This window comes from Arvicola amphibius, chromosome 3 (assembly GCF_903992535.2).
Source record: "Arvicola amphibius chromosome 3, mArvAmp1.2, whole genome shotgun sequence".
In the NCBI taxonomy this organism is placed as follows: Eukaryota; Metazoa; Chordata; class Mammalia; order Rodentia; family Cricetidae; genus Arvicola; species Arvicola amphibius.
Genome location: NC_052049.1, coordinates 89,554,252 through 89,575,367, shown reverse-complemented (window position 1 = coordinate 89,575,367; position 21,116 = coordinate 89,554,252). Strand labels below are relative to the sequence as shown.

At 49.5% G+C, this 21,116-nt stretch overlaps 1 protein-coding gene across 2 annotated transcripts; it reads left to right on the top strand.

Annotated features, from left to right (window-relative positions):
• Positions 1-373: 373 nt before the first annotated feature.
• Cdc37 (cell division cycle 37, HSP90 cochaperone) lies at positions 374-11,953 on the top strand. Of its 2 annotated transcripts, none has more exons than XM_038324391.2 (8): positions 374-581; positions 6,453-6,731; positions 7,119-7,227; positions 7,311-7,426; positions 7,506-7,628; positions 8,341-8,523; positions 8,614-8,685; positions 11,379-11,953. In XM_038324391.2, the coding sequence occupies exons 1-8, from the start codon at positions 480-482 to the stop codon at positions 11,532-11,534; spliced, it is 1,140 nt and encodes a 379-aa protein (XP_038180319.1). In that variant the 5' UTR covers positions 374-479; the 3' UTR covers positions 11,535-11,953. The 2 variants fall into 2 exon arrangements, with proteins under 2 accessions (XP_038180319.1, XP_038180318.1); XM_038324390.2 differs by having other exon boundaries at positions 6,972-7,227.
• Positions 11,954-21,116: the final 9,163 nt, after the last annotated feature.

Here is a 21,116-nt window from a genome sequence, read left to right as displayed (position 1 = left end):
TTCCCTGGGAGAGCGGCCAGTGCACTTAACTACTGAGCCACCCCTGAAGCCTCAATTGTGATTTTTTGAGACACAGTTTCATTGTGTAGCCCTTGCTGGCCTGGAACTATGTAGATCAGGCTGGCCTAGAACTGCCTTAGCCTCGCAAGTGTTGGGATTACCCGGGCCATAAAACCCTAGGCAACTACCTTTTTTGTTCCCAAGTGAGCTCAGTTGGGTTTCGGCGGGAACTCCCATAAGGCCGCACCACGTGAGCGTGGCCCTTTAAGAATCACCGCTGGTTGTCAGTGCCGCCGACTCCCGTTGCTAAGGACGTGACGTCAGGCGCGGATGCTGGGGCGGGGCTGTCATGCGCAGTGTCCTGGGCCGGAAGCGGAAGGGGCGGGGCTCCGCGAGCGGACTCTCTATCCCTTGTGGGTCCCTGTTCAGCGCCCGGCCGTGTGTAGAGCCGGGAGCCAATCCGGGCCTCCGAGGCGAAGATGGTGGACTACAGCGTTTGGGATCACATCGAGGTGTCGGACGATGAGGACGAGACGCACCCCAACATCGACACGGCCAGCCTCTTCCGCTGGCGGCACCAGGTGGGGCTGTGCGCGCGCTTCCCCTTCCCCCCACTCCCGGGACCCCCGCTCTAGAGTTCTGACCTCTTACCCTGGCCGCCCTGGCCCTGGATGGGGTCTGGGGAACCTCAGTTATTGACATCTGGAGCCTCTTGTTCCACAATCTGGTGCCTCTCTGTCTCTCTCTCTCTGTCTTTCTCTCTCTCTCTTTCTTAATTTGAAACAGGATCTCACTATAGCCTTGCCTGGCCTGGAACTAGCTATGTAGACCAGGCTGGCCACCAACTCACAGAGATCCTCCTGCCTCTGCCTCCCCAGTGCTGGGACTAAAGACGTGCACTATCGTGTGGGGGGTCGTGTGGGGCTGGACCTTTAAATTCCACTCCAGGACTACAGGAATATACCCACCACCCACTTCTGCTGTTTCTTTTAGTTTACTTGTACATTTGTTTTTTAGTTTATTTATTGTGTGTGTCTCGTGTGTGTGCGGCACACCATGCGTTTGTAGATTAAAGGACAATTGGCAGAAGGCAGGCCTCGCCTTGCACCACGTTGAAACGGCATGGAACTCAGGTCACCTCAGTTTTGCCACAAGCACCCATGCTGCTCCGTCTTATCAGCTCTTAATACTTTCATCAGAGTCTACACTCCACCAATGCTGACTCCTGTGTGTAGGGTCCCCATCGTCCAGTGTGGAACATTTTTATCCTCCTCAGAATTCTTTCTCGGAGTCCAGACCTCAGATTCTGTTAGGTTCTCCCTTACGTGCACCCACTTCTGACTGCACGTCTCCCTTCGGCCTCTCCTCACTCCCTAGAATATGGATGCACAATACTTTTGATTTGATTGTGACATCTACTTCCCATGATCTTAAGCATGAATTTCCATTAAGGCCCAGAAACACCCTCAACCCCCCAGACTGAATGAGGGCTGCATTCTACCCTTAATCTCCCGATCTTAGCTTTCAACTGGGATTCCGCTGCTACCCAGGACCCGTTTCCCTGGAGTATAGACCAGAGCCTCACTAGGGACTTCGGTCCTACCTAGGACTTAACTGTTGGAGCCCCCTTGTCTTCATTTGACCTCCAGCTCCACTCCTGCCCACCATCCAATTCCAGTGCCTTTCCTTACTCTCACCTCCTGTAGACTCTTATTTCCCATTGTTCCAGGAAACCCCACCCACTCAACTTCCGGCCACATCCTCTGGTCTTTTATAGTAACTAGACCCCATCATGTCCACCCTGGCTTCTGCATGAACTTTGGTCATCACTGAAAACTCATCAAACTGAGAGCTGGGCAGCACACAGGAAACAGTGAGGCCTGTGAGTTCCAGGACAGCCAGGGCTACACAGAGAAACCTTATCTCAAAAAACAAATGACCAAAAAGAAAAAAGAAAGATAGAAATTCACCAAACTCAGAACCCCAAACCCATCCTGTCCCCTCCAACCTCATTGGCTTCTCTCCGGGGTTCAGATCACCCAACTTAACTGGGGCCTCCTGTATCTTATACCAATGTCACTTTACTGCCAAGCATGGTGGCAGACACCTGTAAATACGGGTCTTGGGAGATGGAGGTAGGAGGATGGCAAATTCTAGGCAAACCAAATAGGCTGGCGCTCAGTTGTGTGTCATTGCCTTGCTCTCTGCCCCAGTACTGCTTGAAAGCTCGCCATGGTGGGACAGCCCTGTAGCCCAGCACTGGGGAGGTGGAAGCAGGATGATCAGAAGTTCAGAGCCTTCAGCCACACAGTAAGTTTGAGGCTGACGTGGGCTACATGGAATCCTGTCAATAACCAAGCAAATAAAATAAGATTATAAACATTTTTTTAAAATCTGTCCAGAACAGATTCCCCCAGATTCAGACCTTAGAATCCCAAGTGTGTGAGCCATGTTTCCCACTCCTCCTTTCTGCCCGGCATTGCCCAGGACAGTGGTGTACTGCCTAGACCTAAGGGCGGTCTGAGATGTGGTTTAGTGACAGCACTTGCCAAGCATGCAGGAGGTCCTGGATCCCATCCCTAGCACACCATAGAGAGATGACCTAACCTACCCTCCCAAGTCAAAACATCTGTGTCTACGTACCTGTGTGTGTTATACTCTGTGTTTTGTTTTTCCTTTGTTTTTTCGAGACGGGGTTTCTCTGTAACTTTTGAGCCTGTCCTGGAACTAGCTCTTGTAGACCAGACTGGCCTGGAACTCACAGATCCACCTGCCTCTGCCTCCCAAGTGCTGGGATTAAAGGTGTGTGCCACCACCGCCCAGCAATATACTCTGTGTTTAAATTACATTTTATTCATTTGTGTATATGCATGTCTGTAAATGTACATGTATATGCCATGGTACCTTTCAGGCCTGTACCTACTGTGTCCTCTCACTGGCTCCTTAGCTGCTTATTCTCTCAAGCTGAGGGCAGGTCCTTTCCAGGTAGGAATTTTTCACTCCACCTTCCTGAGGGTAGCTCTTGCTTGTTATCTAGAAGCTCTTAGAAGGTCTTTCCCATCTTCCCCAAATTTCTCCACCCCACGTGCACATGTACTCCTTCCAGTTTCCAGACAGGCTGCTAGTGCATGGCATCAGGTGCCAGCACAGCATTGTGTGAGGAAGCCCTGAAGACCCCCTCGGGAACACCTATTTCTGATGTATGAAGAGGTTCATTTTCCTACAGTGTGGGAAACAGTTGGGGGCTGCTGGGTAGGAAGGAGGCCTCCTTTGACTAGTCCAGAGCCTGTTTCCTGTCTTCCTGCTATGACTGTAATCCCGAGGAGAGAAGTGGGGTCTTCTGCCCCTGCACAGGGAGAGGACAGGCAGGCTCTTCCTCATCCATCTGTGATGGGGCTGGATTCGTAAGCTCTGAGCAGAGAAGCCGACAGGTTGCGTTCCCAGCCTGTGGTTCTGATGTGCTGTGTCTTGCAGGCTCTCCTCGACTGCTCAGTGCCTCAGTCTGAGAACGAGGGTAGGATTTGTGTGACCCAGAGGGTTGGTGTAAGTTTCCTACTATTTAACAAGGTTTCCCTTGGGTTAGTATTTCCTGTCATTGCTGTTGAGGTGTGTCTTGAGGAGTAATAGTTACTGTCATCACTGTTTTGGTCTGCCTTGTGGTTTCCAAACATATTCAAAGCCAGATATGATAGGTGCATGGCTGTCGTTCAAAGCTATCTGTGGCCACATAGCAAATGGAGGCCAGCCTGGGCTACATGAGCCCTTGTCTAAAACTGAATAGTAAGGGCCCAGCAAGATAGCTCAGTGGGTAAAGTCACTGGTCAGCAAGGCTGACAACCCGAGTTTGATCCCTGCTGTTCACGTGGTAGAGAGAGCTGACACCTGGAGTTGTCCCCCGACCTCCACACTCCACACACACACCATGGCACACATCTGTTCCCACACCATACACAGTGAACTAAAAAGGGAAATTTTAAAAATCCCAACTTGGTCCAGTGGTGTAGGCCTATTTTTCCAGCTATTGGGGAAACTGAGGCAGGAGATCACAAATTCAAGGCCATCCTCAACAATGTAGAGTGAGGTCAGGGCCAGCCTCAGCGATGTAAGGAGACAACCATGTCAGACTATGAAATACAAAAAAGCCGTGTGCAGCTCAGTAGCAGGCTGTTTGTGGCTCAGGTGTGGGGCGCTGGGTGCAGACCCTGGTAGAACTACCCAGAAAAAACAGATGTGGAGGTCTGAGAAAGGGGCAGGTGAGTTCCCAGCCCCACTTCCTAGGCTCTGTGGCCAGACATGTGCCATGTGGAGTTTCTTCTGGCTCCTTCCAGTGAGCTTTATGCTGTCAAAATTCTGAGACCCTCAGTGTCCCTTCTGTAAGGGACACTCTCACCACCCTGTTGCTTGTGCGTGGGTCAGCCTGCTGCCGTCCTTGCCATGTGGAAGGTGTAAGCCTGGTGGGGCAGGTGATTGCTATTACCATCGCACACACACCCCACTTTTTTTTAGCTTCAGCCTCCCTGGCAGCTACTCAGAGGACACTAGGGAGAATGGTGGCTACCCTCCAGAATGCCAGCAGCCTGGCAGCTAGTTTCCTGCCGCTGTCAGGCTAGTGAGGTGCTTACCTTTGAGCCCTAGGAGAACATGACACAGGCCAGGGCTGCCATAGAAGGGGACTTTTGTTGTCGTGTGTGAACGTGAGTGTGGGTTCACTGCAGAGGACAGGAGGATGTCGGGGTCTTGCCCCATCACTCTATGCCTTACTCCCTTGAGACAGGGTCTCTAACTAAACCTGGAGCTGGGCTGGGGCCAACAAGTCCCAGCCATCCTCCTGTCATTACTCCCAACAGGCAGCACAATTTTTTCTTGAATGCTGGGAACTTGAACTCGGGCTTATCCTTGCAGTGTTCCTCCCTGGGAACTGTCTCCCTGCTAAAGCGTTCTCACTGTCGCCGTCTCCAACTTCCTGTGGAGATCCACCTGCCTCCATCTGCCCATTGCTGGGATTAAAGGCATTTGCTGCCATATCTGGCCTTAATTTTTATTTCAAGACAGGTGTTCCTGAGTTGCTTAGGCTGGCTTGGTAGGTACTCAGTCTTCTACTTCAACCTCCCTGAGTGCTTGGTCACCAGAGTACTCCACAGTGGCCACTTGGGTTTTCTTGGTTTTGTTTATGGTGCTGGTGCAGTCCCAGATGTCTTTTTTTTTTTTTTTTTTTTTTTTTTTTTTTTTTTAAGATTTATTTATTTATTTTGTTTATGGTGTTCTGTCTGCATGTGTGCCTGCAGGCCAGAAGAGGGCACCAGATTTCATTACAGATGGTTGTGAGCCACCATGTGGTTGCTGGGAATTGAACTCAGGACCATTGGAAGAGCAGGCAATGCTCTTAACTGCTGAGCCATCTCTCCAGCCCCCAAGATGTCTTGTTAAAAAGATTTGTTTACTTGTTATATATACAGTGCTCTGTCTGCTTGAATACCAGAAGAGGACATCAAGTCTCATTATAGAGGGTTGTGAGCTGCCATGTGGTTGCTAGGAATCTGGGAATTGAACTCAGGACCTCTGGAAGAACAGACAATACTCCTAACCCTCTGAGCCATCTCTCCAGCCCCCGAGATGTCTTAAGCAAGGGCTAACAACAAAGCAAGATGGCTCTGTGGGTGACGCCTGACAATCTGAGTTCAATCCCTGGCACCCACATGGTGGAACCCTTACATTTTCTCTTTGCGCGAGCGCGCGCGCACACACACACACACACACACACACACAAATAAATAAATAAATAAATAAATAAATAGATTAAACCTATTTTTCAAATTAAAATGCTGAGCAAGGCTTCTACTGCTGAGTACTCCCCTCTCATGACCAGTTCCTGTTTCTCTGCCTGGCACCTGCACTGGAGAGGCAGGAAGATTAGAAGTTTATATTCATTCTCAACTATGTAGAGAAGTTGATGCTGATGAGACAAAAAACTAAAAATGTGGCATCAGGGCACCAGCAGGTAGCACACAGGGCTATATGGACTGCAGCAAGGACTCAGGCTTTGTCCCCTGACTAGGGTGTGTCTAGTCCTCCATGGTGGGCAGGGTAGAAGTTGGGAGGCCAGGGCTTAGACTTTGGTCATATATATCCTGGGGTTGTATCCAGTGCAGAGATTGAAACCACAGGGCTGGACAGGGGTCAGGGGATAAAGTTGTTCTTTTGTTTGTTCTCTCTCTCTCTCTCTCTCTCTCTCTCTCTCTCTCTCTCTCTCTCTCTCTCTCGTTTTGGTTTGTTTATTTTGAAGCAGGGTTTTTCTCTGTGTAACTTAGGCTGTCCTGGAATTCTCTTTGTAGAACTCAGAGATCCACCTGCCTCTGCCTCTCAAGTGCTGGGACTAAAGGTGACCGCCATCATGCCTGGCTCCCAAAGTTGTTCTTTCTAAGTGACCAAATGCTGCCTGTCCCTGCCTGCAGGCCCGAGTGGAGCGCATGGAGCAGTTTCAGAAGGAGAAGGAGGAACTGGACCGGGGCTGCCGTGAATGCAAACGCAAGGTAGCTGAGTGCCAGCGCAAGCTGAGGGAGCTGGAAGTGGTGGAGGGCAGTGGCCAAGTGGAGCTTGAGCGTCTGCGAGCTGAGGCACAGCAGCTGCGCAAGGAGGAGCGAAGCTGGGAGCAGAAGCTGGAGGACATGCGTAAGAAGGAGAAGAACATGCCCTGGAACGTGGACACCCTCAGCAAAGATGGCTTCAGCAAGGTGGGGCACGGCGAGAGCACCGCGGAGTGTAGGCAGGCGCGGGTTGATGGTGGGGGCTAGACCTGTCTGTGAGCTGTGAAGGCCCCCCCCCCCCCCGTCCCCTCGTCTCCCCATCCCTGTAAATTAGGAGAAGAATTCTGATAGTGAGAGTCAGGCAAAGCCACAAGGGGGACAGGTTGAGCTTGGGATTGGCTGGTGGAGCCCAGTGAAGCCCACCCATACCCTCTGATCTGCCCGAAGGCCCGCGGCCACGCCTCTGCCACCTTGATGCACTTAGCGACACCACCGCCTCCGATGTGGACAGGATGGGCGCGGCGGCCGCGGCCCCCGCACCCCATGCGCACCCCTGCCTTGCCCCAGCCCACTTGCCCTCTCACCCTGTCACAGAGCATGGTCAATACCAAGCCTGAGAAGGCAGAGGAAGACTCAGAGGAGGCAAGAGAGCAGAAACACAAGACCTTCGTTGAAAAGTATGAGAAACAAATCAAACATTTTGGTAAGTTCCTGCACAGGGACTCCAGCTGGGAGTCAAGACCACAGGAGGGCTTCCAGTGGCTTCTGCAACATCCTTCCCTGCAGGCATGCTCCACCGCTGGGATGATAGCCAGAAGTACCTGTCGGACAACGTCCACCTGGTATGCGAGGAGACAGCCAACTACCTGGTTATCTGGTGCATCGACCTGGAAGTGGAGGAGGTACGTAAAACCTGACCTGGCTTCAGAGAGAGTCCCAGGCACTGCTGCCTGGTGACACCCTACCTCTCTGTCCTGGCAGAAGTGTGCACTGATGGAGCAGGTGGCTCACCAGACCATGGTGATGCAGTTTATCCTGGAGTTAGCCAAGAGTCTGAAGGTCGACCCCCGTGCCTGCTTCCGGCAGTTTTTCACCAAGATCAAGGTATGGGCTCCCATACTACCAGGTGTCCACACTGAATAGGGACCTGGAGTCGGATCTTTTATCAGGAGGGCTCAGGGTGGTGTGGGGAACACAGTGACTGAATATGGTCATTGTATTCGTTTCTTTTTCTTTCCTTTTGGATTTTTGAGACAGGGTTTCTCTGTAGCTTTGGAGCCTGTCCTGGAACCAGCTCTTGTAGACCAGGCTGGCTTCGAACTCAGAGATCCATCCACCTGCCTCTGCCTCCCGAGTGCTGGGGCTAAAGGCATGTGCCACCACCGCCCGGGTATTCCTTTATTTCTTGTTGACGGTGCATGCCTGAACGAGTTTGTGTGCATGCAGGTGTCTCCAGAAGCTAGAAAAGGGTGTTGAATCCCTGGAGCTGGAATCACTAGTGTTCCTAAGCTGTCATGTGGATGCTGGGAACTGAACATGGTCCTCTGAAAGATGTGGGGCTCCTGAAAGCAGGGCAGGGTAGAATAATCCAGAACTGTGGTGCCTGTGGGTGTGGTACCAGGCCTGCGCTGTTTGGCCACAAGGAGATGGGCCATAAAGTAGTAGGAAGGGGCTCTCAGTACAGGAGAGCAAGGCATGGGGAGTTCAGGAAAAGCCTCAGAGAGCTACAGAAGGCTTCCAAGAGCTGCAGACAGGCCTCACCCCCAAACACCTGGGTGTCAACTGTCCAGTGAACAGCACCCACCTGTTTCCACAGACTGCCGACCACCAGTACATGGAGGGCTTCAAGTATGAACTGGAGGCCTTTAAGGAGCGTGTTCGGGGCCGCGCCAAGCTGCGTATAGAGAAGGCCATGAAGGAATATGAGGAGGAGGAGCGCAAGAAGAGGCTGGGCCCTGGTGGCCTGGACCCCGTGGAGGTCTACGAGTCCCTGCCCGAGGTGCGACTCTCCAGGGCTCGGGAGGAGGGAGTGATCTGTGAGCATTTCCATCCCCTCCCCCATGCCTCACTCTGCCTCTCTGTACCCCAGGAGCTGCAGAAATGCTTTGATGTGAAGGACGTGCAGATGCTGCAAGACGCCATCAGCAAGATGGATCCTACTGTGAGTTCCCCTGAGTGGTCCTGAAGGCTGGGCCTAGGGGTGCAAGCCTGTCATCTCAAGAGGCTAAGAGCAGGGTTGTAAGTTCAAGGCCAAAATTAGACAGGATGAGTCCAAAATGAGCCAGAGCAGCTCCGTGAAACCTTATCTCAGAGTGACAATAGAAGAATGGGGGTGGGGCTGGAGAGATGGCTCAGCAGTTAAGAGCACTGCCTGCTCTTCCAATGGTCCTGAGTTCAATTCCCAGCAACCACATGGTGGCTCACAACCATCTGTAATGAGGTCTGGTGCCCTCTTCTGGCCTGCAGGCATACACACAGACAGAGTATTGTATACATAATAAATAAATAAATAAATAAATAAATAAATAAATAAATAAATAATTAAAAAAAAAAAAAGAAGAATGGGGGTGTAGCTCAGGAGTAGAGTCCTTGCCTCCTATATCTGGGGCTCTGGATAGTGTCCCTCCTGGGCTTCTCTTAAGACAGGAGAGGCCGCGCACTCTTGACAGGCACAATTTGTTGAGTACCTGCTGTACACCCGTCATCAGTAGTGAATGTTGAGCTTTTTTTTTCTTTTATTCTTTCTTTTCAGTGACTCTTGATAATGTAAGCCAATGTTTCCCACACACTCAGTTTGCTTCTGAGCCAACCCCAGCCCCTCACTGGGGGATTCTAGGCAGGAGCTCTACCACTGAGTCACACCCCAGCCCCTCACTGCGGGATTCTTGGCAGGGGCTCTACCACTGAGCCACACCCCAGCCCCCCTCACTGGGGGATTCTAGGCATGGGTTCTACCACTGAGCCAAGTATCCAAATCAGGTTTGAATTTTAATAGCTTGGTTTGTTGCCAATACTGTCAGCTGGCTTCTAATTTAGCTACCTTAGTTTTCTTATCTGTGGAAACATTCTATACACAGGACCAATACTAGGGATTCTAGAAGCTTCCATGGGAATGCATATGTAGAACAGAGTTTGCAAACTGCAGTGGAAGACTTGCCAGTTACGTTTGTAGAGCAAATGTGATTGACACGCTGCCCCCATGCTTCTTTGTACATCATTTACAATCGATTTTTTCTGCTATAACCTCAGAGTCACTATGACCAACACTATATGACAGAATCTAAACTATTAACTCTGGGGCCCAGCAGTGGTGGTACACTCCTTTAATCCCAGCATTTGGGAAGCAGAGGTAAGCAGGTCTCTGAGTTTGAGGCCAGCCTGGTCTACAGAGCGTATTCCAAGATAGTCAGGACTATACAGAGAAACCCTGTCTCGAAAAAACAGACAGGAAAAATTTGGTGGCCAGGACTGGGGCTACAGTTCAGTTGCAGAACACTTGTCTGGCCTGCAGGATGCTCTGGGTTCTGTCCCTCGCACTGCATAAAGCCAGTGACAAGTGCACACCTGCAGTCCCAGCACTCAGGACAATTGGGAATGAAGTCTGCTGACATACTGAGGCCTGGGATACATTAAGGCCAGTCACTAAAACAAAAAGAGAAGGACTATAGAGATGATTTGGTCGTTAAAAGCACTGGCTATTCTTCTAGAAGACCCAGGTTCAATTCCTGGCACCCACATGGCAGTTCACAACAACCTGTAACTCCAGTCCCGGGGCATCCTGTGCCCTTTTCTGGTCTCTGTGGACACCAGGCATGCAGCTGGTGCACAGACAGAGATGTGAGCAAAGCATATAAAATTGTTTGAAAGAGAAGCATAGTTCATTAGGAAACAGGTGTTCTGCCACACTCTTCAAGCTGTGGGAGTCTTGTGAGCTGAGACCAGTGTGGGCTCCATTCTGATTCCCTGCCTCAGCAAGCAAGTGAAGGCCACAAGATACCCCAGCAGAAGAAGGTGCCTGCCCCCAAGCCTGACAGCCACATTCCATCTTTGGACCTACATGGTGGAGGAGAGAACTGACTCCCACAAGTTCTCTCTGACCTCATCATGCATGCACAGACAAGAAGTGTAAAAACTAATTTTTTGACAAACTGTGGCTCAGTGGTAGACACTTAGAAAGCTTCTGTGCAGCCCTGGACTCTATGCCTAGCACCACAGATAAATGTCTACTGAGACATGGTCCCATCTTGTCTGTTTCCAGCTTCTGGATCCTTTCTGTTTATAGCTGCGCTTCACAGCGAATGGGTTGCAGCATTGGTCAGCTTAGGGAGTGTGCACTTGAAATCTAAGCCAGGCTAGCCTCAAACTCACAGACCTGCCTCTGTTTTCTGAGTGCTCCGGAAGCCTCACTTGTTACTTTGGTGCTGAGATCTGATCTCTGGTCCTAATGATTTGAGGGAAAGCATTCTTAACTGCTGAGCCACCTACTCAGTAGCTACCCTTACTCCTTTTTGTGTGCATGTGTTTATTTTTTTGAGACAGGGTCTCATGTAGCCCAAGCTGACCTTAGATATGCTACGTGGCTAGATGACCTTGACCTCCTGACCCTCCTGCCTCCATTTCCTAAGTGGTGAATGACAAGTGCGTACCACCATATCCGGTCTGTGTGGTGCTGGAATGGAACCCAGAGCCTCAGGAACATAAGTGATCTACCAGCTGAGCCACAGTACCAGTCCTTTCTGTTGTAGACAATTCTGGGTAGAGTAGGTGCTGAACGACCTTGGAAGGAGGTGCCGGAGATAGTGGGGCCACCATGGTGCTGGCATAGCCTCATCTGCTTGTGCTTTATCTCCACAGGATGCCAAGTATCACATGCAACGTTGCATCGATTCTGGCCTCTGGGTCCCCAACTCCAAGTCTGGTGAGGCCAAGGAGGGGGAGGAGGCGGGCCCCGGGGACCCATTGCTGGAAGCCGTCCCCAAAGCGGGCAACGAGAAAGACATCAGTGCGTGACCTGCCCCAGCCACTGCCACTGGCCTGCAGGCCTCTGTGGGCCCTTCTCCAGAAAAGGAAACCTAGACACCATGTTCCTAGCTCCTGACTTCCTTCACTTCTGCTGCCCCTCACATCCCAACCCTTGGCTTGCCCCATGTCCCCTCTCCTCCAGCCTGTCCCCAGCACTCATCAGACTTCCTGCTTCGGGTTGAGGGGCTCTACTGTTTGCAGCCCCTCCCCCCCATCAGCATTATGCCAAAGTCCTGGGGGTCTGGGGAGGGGCAACAGTTGCCAGATTGGTCCACTGGGTTGGGTATACACGTGTCCCCAGATGGGCAGGGTCTGTCCCTATGGATCTGTGATCACTGTTTTTCTTCTGTCTAGCTTTCTATCCTGCAACTGGCAACAATGTCTAATAAACAGTTCCAGGTGCTGGATGCCAATGGCTCAGTGCTGTTTGAGGCAGAGGGTGAAACTAGATGGGGAGGACCAGAGTCCTGACAGCCAAGCTCTTGGCCCTCGGTGTCCCTCCAACTCCTTGTCTTTCTCAGCCTGTCCTTCCTCTTTTCCTCCCTCTTCCTCCCCTCTTCACCTAGCAAGCATTCTGTGGAGGCAAAAGGGCCCAAGTTTGAGGGCAACCTGGGCTCCATGAGAAATATGTAGCCTTTGCCTCTGCTAGGGTAGCTTCTTATTCTAAATATTGATTTGTATGTTTCTGTGTGTGTGCATATGTGTGCTCATGAGAGTGTGCATGCATGTATCTTTTTGAGACAGGTTTTCTACGTAACCTTGGCTGTTTTTGAACATACTATATAGACCAGGCTGACCTCAAACGCAAAGAGATTCCACCTGCCTCTGCCTCTCAAGTGATGGGATCAAAAGCACAAGCCACCTCTGGCTTAAATTTTCATTTCTTTATGTGTGTGAGTGTTGTGAGCAAATGGGGTGTCTCCTGGGACTGCAGAACTGCAGTTACAGGTGTTGGAAGCCCACCACATGGCTTCTTCCGGTGGAACCAGTGTCCTCTGCAGCCCCGAGCCTTGTCCGAGTCCACTGGAGAAGCAGTTTAAAGGATTTGGGAAGTGTTTCTGCTGTTGAAAGAGCATGATGGGACTCAGACTGCAGTTCTACGGCAGAGCTTAGTTTAATGTGTGGTTTCCAGTCCAGCATTGTTAAAAAACAAACAAACAAAAAACAGTGTACACCTATCATCCGGCAGGTAAGAGTATGAAACAGAAGGGTCCTGAGTTCAAGGCCAGGCTGGGCTGACCAGCGAGACCCTGTCTCAGTGGAAATTGAGCCTGGTTCAGGAAGCTCTGACTTCTAGCCCCACCCTGCATAAACTGGGTGTGGTGTACACTTGGAAACCCCAGGACCCAAGGTCAAGGACCAGTTGACTGGGAAGGTGACTATTGTGCAGAGGCCTGAGAGAACCTAAGTTCAGATGCTAGCACCCACTAGAAAATGCTGGGTATGACTGTGTGCATTTATGTCGCCTTGGTGCTGTTGTGGATTGAGACGGGGCATGCTGGCTACTAGTCTCACTTTAGATTTAGTGAGAGACTCCGTCTAAGGAAATAAAAAGCATGACAGAGCAGGGCATCCAGCATCCTCTGGACCCTACAAATAAACACAGCACATCACAGGCTTACACAGTTTCGCTTGCCAGGACTCACCTGGTAGGAGAGAACCAGCTCTGTAAGTTGTCCTCTGAGCTCCACACACGTGCACATACCCCAGGAGATAGATGAACAAATGAATAAACAGGAAAAAATGGTAAAGTGAGCTGCTTCAGCTGACATCAGCAACAGGCATGACTGATGTCTGACCCCTTCATCCTCCTTTCCAGGGTACATTGCACTCTGGGAGCTGCTTGACACTCAGAACCCAGTTCAGCACCATGTAGTGGCACACACCTAAAATCCTAGTACTTGGGAGTCAACAGCTGGCTGATCTCTGAGTTTGAGGCAAGCCTGGTCTACATGATGAGTTCTAGGCCAGCCAGGGCTGCACAGTAAGGCCCTATATCAGGAAAAGAAAAAAAAATCCAGAACATTTTAACTGGTTGAGGCTCGTGCCACCACATTCCAGTAATGTCCCAGAACCTCTCTGAGCCTGCCAACACCTAGTCATCCAGATAGCCCTCACCAACCTGGGTACTGTCACATCCTGTGGACTATAGGCAGCTTCAGCACTTAACACACTTCTCCTCCAGACAGCACTGGGCCAGGGCCACAGAAGGCCAGCAACAAAGATTGGCCAAGCAGTGAAGGATCAATTAGCCTGAATGCTGTTGTCCAAGTGAATTTCCACCAGGGGGTAGCAGTGAGCCACACAGCTCTTCAGCCTGTGTTTAAACTCCAGTTGCAGGGGATCCAAATGCATGTAGAGACACACATGCAGACAGCACATCCATTTACATAAAATTAGAAAGGATTCTAAGCCCTCATGTAGGTGCTGGGAATCAAGCCAGGTTAAGAGCAATCAGTGTTGGTCTTTTGAGACAAGGTTACTCTATAGCTCTATCCTAGAACTTGTCTCTGTAGGCTAGGCTGTCCTCGGACTCACAGATCCGCCTGCCCTTGCCTCCCAAATTCTGGGATTAAAGGTGTGTGCCACTGCTGACCAGCTGTCATCAGTGTTAACCACTAAGCAATTCCTTCAATGATTTTTTTTTTGAGACTAACTCACTGTAACATGGGCTAGTCTTGAACTTGTGGCAATCCTACCTTGTTCTTGCAGGGTCTGTGATGAGCATGAGTTGAGCTGCTCTATTGTGTCACCATCCTAGTACTGTGAGCTATCATAACCGGGTAACTGGGTAAGGGGTGCATGCCTATAATCCCAACACTTGGGGACTGTGGCAAGAACATGGAAACCGTTTAAGGCCAGCTTGGGCTAGGTATCTTGTCTCAACCTATGTTTTTTTCATAACAATAGTTCCACAAATATAGGTCTAAAATTTTCATTGGCATCTACTGTGTGTGCCTGTGAACATGCATGCAGCCACACACGTGTGGAGTTGTTTGTCTGGTTCCACCATGTGAACTCAGGATGTCAGTGTTGGTAACAAGTGCCTTTACCCTCTGGGCCACTTTAGCACCTTCTAGCGGCTGGTCACTGAGCCTCTGGCCTGTCCCTGCCGCCTTAGCACTAAGGTAGACGTTACTGCAGTCCTGGGGGTTGAGCTGGGTGTCCTTGCAGGGCAGAGCAGACCCTTTGCTGACAGCCGTCTCCCCCATGCCAAGCTTTTCTAATTTAGTTGCTGCTCCCACCTATACCTCTGATTTCACAGAGATGGGGAGGAGAACACAGCAAGGTCAAGATGCTGCATGGGGGTCACAGAGCAGAATGGCTGGAACGTGAGCTGTCTCTTGCGGGCCCTGCTGCCTGTAGCTTGTTCTGTGCTTGCTGTGCAGTTTCTGGAGAATGTGGTTTCACACTCGTGTCCAACATGAAACAGTCTCACAGCGAGTCACCTCACAGCTCTCAGGAGAGAGGCCTGAGTGTCCCCTAACCTCCCCAGTTCAGAAGACAGGGTTTTGTTTTAAATCTCTTAAATTGGCTTTTCCCAGACCTGGTGGTAACTTTAGGGAAACCCCTCCCTGAAAAGCCTGCCCTGCTTAGGGGGAAGCCCCCCCCCCACGCCATTTCAGAAAATTGTCTAACCTGGGTTTGTCCGCTGTTAGGGTGGAAAGTCCCTGTTGGGGAAACCCCTTGGGTATCCCTGGCCAGGCCAGATTTAGGATGCAGAAGATCTACAAGACCTCTGGTCCTTGAGCAGTAAACATAGGCCCTTCCAGTAGCCTAGGGTACCTTTTCTTCCCAGTCATTGGCGTTTGTCCTGCTTGGAATAAACCTCAGGCTTGAGATGGCACTCACATCTGGGAAGCTGAGACAGCAGCAGGAGGGTTTTTGTTTTTTTGTTTCGGTTTTTCGGGACAGGGTTTTTCTGTAGCTTTGGAGCCTGTCCTGTAACTAGCTCTTGTAGACCAGCCTGGCATTGAACTCACAGAGATCCACCTGCCTCTGCCTCCCGAGTGCTGGGATTAAAGGTGTGCACCACCACTGTCCAGCTAGCAGGAGGGTTTTAAGTCTGAGGTCAGCCCAACCTACAAAGTGAACTTTTAGAGACCCTGCCTCCCCCCCAAAAAATGGGTGTGGGGGGGTAGGAAATGGAAGGGAGGGAGGAAACCAAGCCAGGTAGCTCAGTCCAAAACATGAACTATGAAGGAAATGAGGTTTGAGCCACAGAACACACCAAAAAGCCAGGTGGAGTGCTTCCTACTCAGTGCTCAGTGTGGGGAAGCGGACACGGACTGGCCATGGCAGAATGTTAGCCCGCTTCCCTACCCAACAGGGACAATTCAGGCCAATGAGACCTTGTCGCAGAAAAACAAGGTGAATGGCGATTAAAGAATGACAGTCGGTTTTCCCCTGCCCTTCTCAAGTAGAAACACACCTGCATGAATATGACACACAAATACCAATAAAGGACAAACCTCAGGACCACTGGAGAATGCCAAACTCTGGCCCATGACTCAGCATCCCCTGGCAGGCATGAGCTATTGTTTATTATTACTGTGACTATTATGATCATTATTGCTATGAGTCACCATCTGAAGTGCTGGATACAGGATCCCAGGCTCTATTTTAGCTTCAGAACTCCAGGGGGGGCTACGCCCATCTGAACTGGCTCTTGAATTTGGCACACTTTGCTTCCTGCTATTGAGCTCTTGGTGGCCCTGGGCAGTGACAGAAGAGATTGTCTTAATTTTATTGCCGTGAAGAGACTCCTTGACCAAGGCAATTTTTTTGGCGGGGGGGGGGGGGGGGGGGGGCGGGTTCGAGACAGGGTTTCTCAGTAGCTATGGAGCCAGTCCTGGAACTAGCTCTTTTGACCAGACTGGTCTTTAACTCACAGAAATCCACCTACCTCTGCCTCCTCACTACTGAGATTAAAGGCATACACCAAGGCAATTTATAAAAGAAAGCATATTGGGGGGTCAGAGTTCCAGAAGGCTGGAGTCCCTCGCCATCATGGTGGAGCACATGGCATTAGGTAGGCATGCCGCTGGAGCAATAGCTGAGAACTCCTGATATAGACAAGCAGGAGGTGGCGGAAGGAGAGTTCCCTGAGAATGGCATAGCCTTTGGAAATCTCAAAGCCCACCCTCGGTGACACACCTCAAAAAAGGCCATATCTCCTAATCCTTCCCAAGCAGATTCAGCAACTGGGGGCCAGTATTCAAATATATGAACCTATGGGGGCCGTTCTCATTCTGATCACAGAGGGTCAGGCAGGGAGAAGACATCCAGCCCTTCAGAAGCAGGGAAGGGCAGCAGCCTGGGTCTCCAGCTCACACTACTCAATGTCCCTACCCTGGTGGTCAGACATTCTAGAATAGGAAAGAGGTATTAGTACAGGTACTCAAATTTGTAGTGGCCAGGGCTCAATGAGTAAAGTGCTTGCCTGTGCCTAGTGTATACAAAGACCCAGGTTCCATCCTCAGCACTGGTGAACCTGGTATCACTGCCTGTCAGGTCCCACCTTCACGTGTGCGTGCGCGCGCACACACACACACACACACCCACACCCCATTTCAGCAGGAGGACCAGGAGTTCAAAGTCATCCTCAGTAAAAAAAATAAACCATGAGGAAAAAAAAAAATAAACACCCAGAAAATTTAAAAAAAAAAAAAAAAAAAAGTCATCCTCAGTTACATAGGGGATTTCTGGCCAAACTGTCTCAAGAAGAGATGGCTATGGACCGGAGAGATGGTTCGGCCGTGAAGAACACTTGACTGCTCTTGAAGAGAACCTAGACTGGGTTCTCAGCACACATGGTGCACACCCTTTATAACTCCAGTTTCAGGGAATCCAGTGCTTTCTCCGGCCTTCATAGGCACCAAGCATGTTTGTGGTGTACAGACACACAAGTAGGCAAAGTACCCACACACACAAATCTAAAAGTATAACTTAGAAGAAAAAGGAGAGGGGAGGAGGAGGTGAAAAGAAATTCCCAGTGAGCTTACTATGTTTGTAAGCAGTAAATGCTTGGCTGGCAAGTGCGGGGCTCTGGGTCCAGGGTCCACTCTGTAGCATCAGTAGAGGTGGAGAAGAAAAGGCCTCCGTGTTATGATAAGGGCTCAAGAAAAGAAGAGCAAGGCTCCAGCCCAAAGCTACAGAAAGCTCTGAGCTTTTATGTCTTAGTCTGATGTCTGGTTTATTATTTTTGGTGGTTTAAATGAAGTCACCCATTACCTTGAGCATTTGAATAGTTTGTTTTCTAATTTTTGTTTTTTGTTTTTAATTTTTTTTATTTGTGACAGGGTTTCTCTGTTGTTTTGGAGCCTGTCCTGGAATTCACTCTCTAGACAAGGCTGGCCTCGAACTCACAGAGATCTGCCTGTCTGCTGGGATTAAGGCATGTGCCACCAAAGCCCGGCTACTATTTGAATACTTGATCCCCAGTTGTAGATATCTGGGTAAGCTTAGGAAGTGTTGCCTTGCTAGAAGTACATCACCAAGGGTGTACTTTAAGAGACTGGATAACTCAGAGGTTAAGAGCACTGGCTCTTTCAAAGGCCCAGAGGTCCTGAGTTCAATTTCTAGCAACCATATGGTGGCCATCTATAATGAGTTCTGATAGACAGTATACACTGTGTACATGCTGAATAAATAAATCTTAAAAAGAAAGAAAAGCCAGGCAGTGATGTACACCTTTAATCCTAGTACTTGGGAAGCAGAAGCAGGCACATCTCTCTATCTCTCTCTCTCTTTTTTTTTTTTTTTTTTTTTTTTTTTTGGTTTTTCGAGACAGGGTTTCTCTGTGGCTTTGGAGCCTGTCCTGGAACTAGCTCTGTAGACCAGGCTGGTCTCGAACTCACAGATATCCGCCTGCCTCTGCCTCCTGAGTGCTGGCATTAAAGGCGTGCGCCACCATTGCCCTGCCCAGGCAGATCTCTTGAGTTCGAGGTCAGTCTGGTCTACAGAGTGAGTTCCAGGACAGCCAGGGCTACACAGAGAAACCCTGCCCCAAGAGGGAAAAGGAAAGAAAGGAAGACAAACAGAAAACTAACTAAAAATGTTAATCCCCAAAATGGGATGTTAATCTCAAAGATGGGAGAACAAAACCCAAGTCATCATGGCTAAATTAATTAAAGCAAGCTTTTTTATTTGTGTACACAGGCTGCCTCTCCCTAAGGTGGGGTTTGAGGGGTCAACCTTGGACATAAGGAGGACAAGGTCTTTACAGCTCAGCGTAAGGGGGTTTCCAAATGGGGGGTCTGCAGGCAAAATAGCCAGGATTTTAAGAGCAGAACATAAGCATTAGCAAGTTAGTCATGATGACCTCAAACTAAGACGCGACTGCAAGGCGATCTTAGCAGCAGGTAGTCTTAACAGGCCTTTGGCACGATGGTAGGTTTGCAAGACGTTTATGACTTTTTCTTCAGATTCTTTCAAGATGAGGTTTCTCTGTGAAACAGTCCTGGCTATCCTGTAACTCACTCTCTAGCCTGTAGCCCAGGCTGGCTTTGAACTCACAGAGATTCACCTGTCTCTGCCTCCCAAGTGCTGGGATTAAAGGTGTGTGTCACCACCGCCCAGCAACTTTTTGAAACAAAGACGTGATTGCCATTTCCTGGAACAGGCAGTACAGAATTATTTTTAGTTAAGGTTACAGGTTGGGCATAGCCCAATCCTTGAGAAAAAGAGGTTTAATCATAAACAGGAACGAACCTAGTTTGTTTTTATTATAAGATTTGTGTCTTATGTGTCCCTGTCAAATCTTTGATAGGGTCTTAGCATTTTTTTTTCTGAGACAGTATTTCTCTGTGCAGCTTTGGAGCCTGTTCTGGAATTCAGTCTGTAGACCAGGCTGGCCTCCAATTCACATAGATCTGCTTGCCTTTGCCTCCCGAGTGCTGGGAAGTGTGCCACTATTGCCTGTCTGAATGGACAAATTTTTAAGCACATACAATCTTGGTATGACAATGGGTATTACAGGTAGCTATTTGTCCCGGCTGCCAGGGACTTTCCTTTGGATCTAACATTCCAGCCCTTTGGAGGAGTAGGGGTGAAGTACTCTACTCTATTTCCTGCTGAAATTAAGACACCATTGTTAGGGCCCAGGAAGGATGTATTAGTCAGAGGTCAGAAGGGGATTAGGGCAGTGGGGCATTCATCAGGAGCATCTGGTTTGCTGACCCAGCTGAAGAGACCGGGAGTAATCTCATCAGTTGGACTGATTCACATCAGCTTTCAGCAAGGCTAGAGCTCATCTCTGGAGCCTTTGTGGTCTGCAGCCAATTTCTGGATGGTGTCCACCAGCCAAGTGGAACTCTTCTGAGATAGATACAGAATGGGGACCGGAGTTAATGAACTTAAAGAAAACTTAAATTTAGAACTTTCCCTCAAGAATGAACAATAGGCAGGGAAGCTTAGGCTATTGCTTGATAAGAGTACTTACCTGGAATCCATTTGCTCTGTGAGAGGTGGACCCAAGTCATCTTTTTTATGCATGTTTGTCTGTGTGACAATGCCAGGTCCTCTGGAACTAGAGTTACAGACAGTTGTGAGCTGCCATGTGGCTGCTGGGAACTGAACCTGGGTCCTCTGGAAGAGCAGCCTGTGCTCTTAACTTCTAAGACAACTCTCCAGCCCTGGACCCAAGTCTTAAGACTTTCTTGACTCTTGGAAGCTTGTACATTGAAATCCATATTATAGAAAAAGCAGTCAGCGAGTGTCTCTAAAACAGCTGGAGTAGAATCATGCCTTTGAATAAGAGCAAAAGCTATGGATTTGGGTTAAAATGATTGAGCATTTTTCTTTTGTTTAGAATGTGTAGATTGGACCGAGATATTTTTAGCACGATGAGAAACATCCTTAACTGTCAGAGAGGCCAATCTTAAAAACTGATACTCTTTCCTTTACCTACCTCCTGGATACTGAGGTAATAGGCATGTGCCACCATGATTAGATTAGATTTTATTTTATTTTATTTTATTTTACTGAGACAGAGTTTCTCTGTGTAGCTTTGGAGCCTGCCCTGGAACTTACTTTGTAGACCAAGTTGGCCTCAAACTCAGAGCTCCACCTGCCTCTACCTCCCGAGTGCTAGGATTAAAGGTGTGCAACATGACCACTGGTCTTGGATTTTATTTTTAAATTAAAGGAAAACATCTCAGCCAGGTGGTGGTAGCACACACCTATTAAAGGCACTTGGGAGACAGGGGTAGGTGGATCACTGAGTTTGAGATCAGCCTGATCTATAGAGTGAGTTCCAGGACAGCCAGGACTACACAGAGCAACCTTGTTTCAAAAAAAAAAAAAAACAAAAACAAAAACAAAAAAACAAAAAAAGAAGTAGGCTGTAGGGATGGCCCAGCAATTAACAGCACTGGCTTCTCTCAAAGAGGACCAGGGTTAGTTTCTCAGCAACCACATGGTGGTTGTAGTGGTTTGAATGGGCATGACCCCCATAGACTCATGTGTTTGAATGCGCAAGGTGTGGCCTTGTTGAAGGAAGTGTGTCACCACAGGGGTAGGCTTTGAGGTCTTATATGCTCAAGCTATGCCCTGCATGGGACACAGTTC

Bases quoted from the DNA above. Each gene is read 5' to 3' on its own strand.
- Cdc37 (XM_038324390.2), top strand. From the start codon at position 480: ATGGTGGACTACAGCGTTTGGGATCACATCGAGGTGTCGGACGATGAG. The intron at 6,732-6,971 runs GTGGGGCACGGC...ATCTGCCCGAAG, and splicing joins GCAAAGATGGCTTCAGCAAG to GCCCGCGGCCACGCCTCTGC. The intron at 7,629-8,340 runs GTATGGGCTCCC...CTGTTTCCACAG, and splicing joins AGTTTTTCACCAAGATCAAG to ACTGCCGACCACCAGTACAT.